The 5,622-nt window shown below is 35.8% G+C and overlaps 2 protein-coding genes across 2 annotated transcripts; both read right to left on the reverse strand.

Moving 5' to 3' along the window:
- Positions 1–2,596: 2,596 nt before the first annotated feature.
- Positions 2,597–3,886, reverse strand: LOC122278947 (troponin T, skeletal muscle-like). The gene is made up of 5 exons (XM_043089172.1): positions 3,771–3,886; positions 3,591–3,683; positions 3,399–3,500; positions 3,028–3,312; positions 2,597–2,946 (listed from the first exon to the last, which is right to left on the reverse strand). The coding sequence occupies exons 1-5, from the start codon at positions 3,828–3,830 to the stop codon at positions 2,821–2,823; spliced, it is 666 nt and encodes a 221-aa protein (XP_042945106.1). The 5' UTR covers positions 3,831–3,886; the 3' UTR covers positions 2,597–2,820.
- A 213-nt stretch (positions 3,887–4,099) lies between these two features.
- On the reverse strand, positions 4,100–4,810 carry LOC122278409. Its single transcript, XM_043088599.1, has 2 exons — positions 4,438–4,810; positions 4,100–4,347 (listed from the first exon to the last, which is right to left on the reverse strand). The coding sequence occupies exons 1-2, from the start codon at positions 4,808–4,810 to the stop codon at positions 4,100–4,102; spliced, it is 621 nt and encodes a 206-aa protein (XP_042944533.1).
- Positions 4,811–5,622: the final 812 nt, after the last annotated feature.

The raw sequence follows: 5,622 nt of genomic DNA on the forward strand, positions 1-5,622 counted from the left end.
AATTGGAGTTGAAGAAGTTCATCTCATTTCTGACTAATCAAATTAAGAGAAATTTGTTTAGTGAAAAAATGGATTATTTTAATATTAATTTTTACAAAAGTCCCTTCCGCTGCCCTTACACTTGGTCCCCTACTATATAAATATTAGTAGCCTAAGCCATGCAATAGATAATCGCAGCACAAAAATCCCTCAAAGCTCCTACTCAATCAGATCCAACACCAAAGTCTTCAAAGTCGTCGTCAATACAAATATGAATAGCCCTCATCACATAAAAATTTACAATCTTCCACCATTCTCTCCAATTCTTGGTGGCTGAAATAATGAAACCGCAAGTCTTTGATCCGTTCAGAACATCTTCTCCCAAAATCCCCTTTCATAGTGACATGGAGACAATGCCGAATTTCCAGTGATTGAAGGCGAGGACAACCTTCAAGAATGGCCTGCACGGCATCATCAGTCAGCCTATTCCCATCAAGCACGAGGCTAACTAATCCAAGCATGTTCTCTGCAATAGCAAATGCCGAAAGATTACAGTACTCATTTGATTCCCAATTAACTTCACTTCTCAATTTGAGTGATTTCAAAAGGGGACAACTACGGCCTACAGCTACCAGAAACTTAACAATACTGAGAGGACAGTCATGTGTAATTTCAAGCTCCTCGAATAATGGAATATTTGCAACAGCCTCAATCCATCCCTTATCTGAAATGCGAAAGCACTAGTTTGTAGCTAATTTAATGTATCTGAGCTTCCCTGAACTGTTAAAAATGCAATAAAAGGGCATAATAAATGAGCCACCACATAGAATATGATTCTTGTCCTACGTACTATGCTTCCCACACTCACGCACGTACGTGAAGCCATGATCAACACAATCAGTACTAGATGTGATCACTTGTCAGAAAATATAATTCATCCCCAATTACTGAGAACAAATTAAAGCGATTCAACATCAGTACTGATATAATTCAAACCTTGAATTTTCAAATCAATCCCAAACAACAATATTAGAAAATAACATACGAATTAAAACATTATAATGAAACAGATATAAAAATAAAAAATTAATACTGCTCAGTAATGTACTTCAGGAGATTGTCGTCACAAAATTTGCCGAGTTCGATCCCCTACAACTGGCTGCAACTAAGATCAACTGAGCGGCGACAGATCTTACTGAGGTCGTAGCCGCAAGAGCGCCAGTAATCCCACCATGAGTCAAAGAAGTAGCCCAGGTTGAAGGTATTGAAATAACAGACTCTATGCCACCTTTCCACAAACAGAATGCAGGCACTCGGCATGACACTACAGCAAACAATGGAGGACAATTACAGAGTGAGCATGATTTACAACAAAAGGGTACCACGGGTACCACTCAACAGCAGAGCACAACAAAAGTTCTAGAAACTAACAGTAGACAAATCTGTTATTGATGTCTATGGTGATTTGTAACCAACTCAATTGTTTTTTATTCCTTTACATCATGTATAAATACCACCAACTGTAATCAAACAAATAGACACTACAAAAAAAAGCAAAATTGGCGGCGTTTATAGCCGCGGCATTTTTTTATGCGCCGGTAGTTATATAAATTTACCGGCGCTTAATGTTTTTGCCGGTAAATTTTTTAGATTCCCGGCGTTTACTTTATTACGCCAGTAATAATATTTAGGTTTAGCGACATTTACATTAACGCCGCCAAAATAGCAATTATGCGTCGGGAAATTAGTAGTTTCCCGGCATTTAGATTGTTACGCTGGTAGTAATATATGTTTTTGGTGGCGTTTAAACAAACGCCAATATATTATTAATTTTACGCCGTTATATTAACCGTGTTTGCCGGCATTTTTAATCCACCGCCAGTAATAATATATAGTATCAACGGCGTTTCACAAAACGCCGACAATTGATAGAGTTTACGCAGATAAAATAATGAGTTGTTTGGTGTTTATATCGTTTGAACAAATGCCGGCCATTGATTAACTTTACGCTGGTAAATAAGTAGTTTTCCGGCGTTTATATTGTTACGCAGGTAATAATTATATAGCATTGGCGGCGTTTACCAAATGCTGAAAATTGATCAATGAAACACCGTTAATTGATAAATGGGCCAAAGTATTTATTCTGACGTCGGTAATAATATATAACATTAGCGATGAAGGCTATTATAAATTTATTGATAGTAAAATAAATAATAATAAAAACTTATTTAAATGATACGAAAATACCCACAAAATCTTAGTTGAATTTCTAGGATGCCGTACCTGTAAATGCCATATATTGCATTCCGGTTCTGGAGGGAGGGAGGTTAAATAGAACTAAAGAAGAGATTTCGCACGTCGAGATCTTAATGTGACGGCGATTAATTTCTTTCCTTTAATATTTAATAAGTAATATACAATATAGTAATGTAAGTATTGTGCATTCCTTTTAAAAATTGTGCAAGTGTCGTACAATATTCCTTTTGAAAAAAAATAGTCTATTATTAAAAATTTAATCTTTTAATATGGATCTCATATTTATTCTTTTTTTAAAAAGAATATGGCGTTTGCAAATTTTATGACAAAATATGTTAAACATCATACTAAGATTCACAACTTCCAAAAAGAGTAGTAAAACATATGCATAATCCAGCACTTATCCTTTTATAATCCGTCCTAATTCCAACTTAGCAAAACAGAGCAAACGTCGATATATGACATAACCATTAATTTAGTCTTAACTAAGGAAAGCTGCAAATACCATTAAACAGAGCAAACGTTGATATATGAGAAATACCATAAATATAGTCTCAATTATAGTCTAACTTGTAATCCTGACCCTTAATCATTGTCCTCATCATTCTCTTCCGCCTCTTCATCTTCCTCTTGATCTTCCTCCTCTTCAGCATTTTCCTCTTCTTCATCTTTCTCTTCCTCTTCATTCTCATTTTGATTTTTTCCTGAAGCCTGAATATAAATTCAAATTAGGGTCCAAAAATTTCAAAATAGGGTTGACTGATATCAACTAAACATATGTGGGGTGCTCACCTGTGCATGCACGAATGTGTTTACTAAGTTCCGCAAGTCAATTAATTCGTTCCGCATTTTATCAAACTCTTCCTTTGATATACCATTTTCTTGGTTTGAAGTTGGTAGTGAATGTTGACAAGTTTGCTTTGTAGGGGTTGGCCCAAACCCCAAACCGCGCACACGTCCGGGCCGTTCTAGGCCCATAACTTTCGAGTAAACATCATCTGATTTCCAAGTCATGGTTCCTCCGGACCCCATTTCTATAGGATTCGCATCCTGTGTTAAAAGTTCCTCCATCTCAACCTGTAATAGACAATAAAAATACACATTATTCTCCATCTTATAAATCCATTAAAATTAAAAAGTAATAAATTTGAAAATAAACATACCACTTTCTTTCTCGTTTCATCATTGTAGTGTGTGCCATCCTTTTTCTTATGGGTCTTGACAAACAACTGGGCTCGACTTGGCAATGCTCCAGTTGATTTTTTCTGCTTCCAATATTTTAGATTAAATACATATATCGAAAACAAAGAACTAACAAATATTCAACAATAAATAAATATTAATTAAATAAATACCACATCATGGGCATATCTTGCTAAACTTTTCGATCCTCCACTGTGAACAATCACCTGCTTCTTACGACATTCCTTGTTTTTATTACATTTTGACTACAATATCACAAAGATTATGAGAATTATGAAAATAACTAGTTGGTTGACTTTATAAATCTATAACAAAAATGTGCGCAATGTTACCATATATTCTGGATCGAACCAAAGATTAGCCAACTCTGCCAGTTGCTCTAAGTCCACCATATCGGGACTTGCCCTTGCCACAACTTGTGCTACAGAGGTGTCTTTTTCATTAAGTAACTTTTTCTTCAACTCATGCTTGTAGTCTTTCCATTTCTTCCCCAAGTCCTTTAGTATCCATTTTTTGAATACATCCAATTTGTCATCGGGAACTTTAAACTTGCCCTATAGTCAAAATAAATTTACACAAGTGTGTGAGTAACTTTCTAAAAAAAAACTTCAAAATATACCTATTAATTATTAATAATGTTTTAATATGATTTTATAAAAAATCATACTTTTATAAGACCCCACGCTTCCTCCTTCACGGTAGTAGGCACCGACCTCCAATCTTTGTAAATTATTGGAACCAACTTATTACTTCTCGCTATCAGACCACCAAACCTTACCACCTTTGAGTCTTGCTTTTTTATAGGTTGACCAAGAAGATTAAGCTTCATTTCAATGCGCTCCCCTTCTGGAAGATGCCAAATATCAGGAATCGAGTGCAATTGTCTCTTTACTCGATTGCCATTACTATCTGCAAAAATGGATTTAGTTACATTGTTAGTATTTTGTAAATCTTCATTCATAGTTAAACAAATAATAAGTAAGAAAAACATAAACATACCTACGACGACGACGAAGCGATCTCCAATGTCGAAACACAAGTCGACATTTTCTGCTTCTAAACTAGGTGCTACTGGTATAGATGTGCATGGCTCGGTCTCTCTTCTCATCTCCGTATGTGTGGATAGTTGTCCTCCCATTTGGCTAGATGGAGAAGGTTGGGTCTCTTGCTGTGAAGATAATGATGGCTGTGAAGGACAATCTATAGATGGTGATGACTCCACCATCCTATTAATGGAAAGGGGTGACCCATCGACAGAGGGTAATGAATGGGCCGCTCTATCAGATTGTGTCTCGCTATGGACAGCTTGTAGTCTAGTAGATTGTCTTCTCAAGTGTGGTATGGTAGTTTTTGCCTTCTTTTTTGGACCCATTGTACCTATACAAAAAAAAAATGATTATATGCAAATCAATAGATTTTATAATATTTTGAGCATGATATGAGATAGATTTATGTGATAAGAGATATCATATCTTTTTAAACAAAATTAAAGAGAGGGTAGTCACATGTCCATTAGTGACCCCCGCCCAAATTTATTAATAAACCCTCACTTGTGGCGGAGGAATACCGTAGTAACAATCAAAGTACCTGGATTTTACAAAAATATATAACAAAATTAAAAAACCCAAGTACCAACAAAACGATATAGCAAAAACAGTACCACTAAACATGCCTATATAAAAGAAAATTGATGTAAACAAGCCTATAGAAATATAAACGAAACCTCAACACTATTAGCGAGTTTCGATTGTCATTCCATCTATGTCGTTTCGTGTCCACACAATATCGTCAATACCAAGTTCAATAGCTTCATCGTTGGAAGTGTTAATACAATATTCATTGACTAAATATTCATCCTCATCGTCGTCAGTCACTTCCTCTTCACCAATGTCATACACGTCTCTTGGTTTTGTCTTAACGACGACAACCCAATTTGGGCATCTTTCATCTGCCACATAAAATACTTGAGATACTTGGGAAGATAAAACAAATGGATCATCAGTTATCCGACTACCAGTGTGTACTAGATGAGAAAAATTTACAATAGTAAAGCCAAACTCGTCCTCCTTGAAACCTCTACCTCGAGCAACGTCTGCCCAATCACATTTGAATAACACATATCGGGACCCATCATAATACATAACCTCAATTATGCGTGTTAATTGGCCATACCAAGCAGGGCCA

This window comes from Carya illinoinensis, chromosome 10, assembly GCF_018687715.1.
Source record: "Carya illinoinensis cultivar Pawnee chromosome 10, C.illinoinensisPawnee_v1, whole genome shotgun sequence".
Classification (NCBI taxonomy): Eukaryota; Viridiplantae; Streptophyta; class Magnoliopsida; order Fagales; family Juglandaceae; genus Carya; species Carya illinoinensis.

Bases quoted from the DNA above. Each gene is read 5' to 3' on its own strand.
- LOC122278947 (XM_043089172.1), bottom strand. From the start codon at position 3,830: ATGGTGGACTTAGAGCAACTGGCAGAGTTGGCTAATCTTTGGTTCGAT. The intron at 3,684-3,770 runs GTAACATTGCGC...GTGATATTGTAG, and splicing joins GGTTCGATCCAGAATATATG to TCAAAATGTAATAAAAACAA. The intron at 3,313-3,398 runs GTATGTTTATTT...TGTCTATTACAG, and splicing joins ATGAAACGAGAAAGAAAGTG to GTTGAGATGGAGGAACTTTT.
- LOC122278409 (XM_043088599.1), bottom strand. From the start codon at position 4,810: ATGGGTCCAAAAAAGAAGGCAAAAACTACCATACCACACTTGAGAAGA. The intron at 4,348-4,437 runs GTATGTTTATGT...CCATTTTTGCAG, and splicing joins TCGCTTCGTCGTCGTCGTAG to ATAGTAATGGCAATCGAGTA.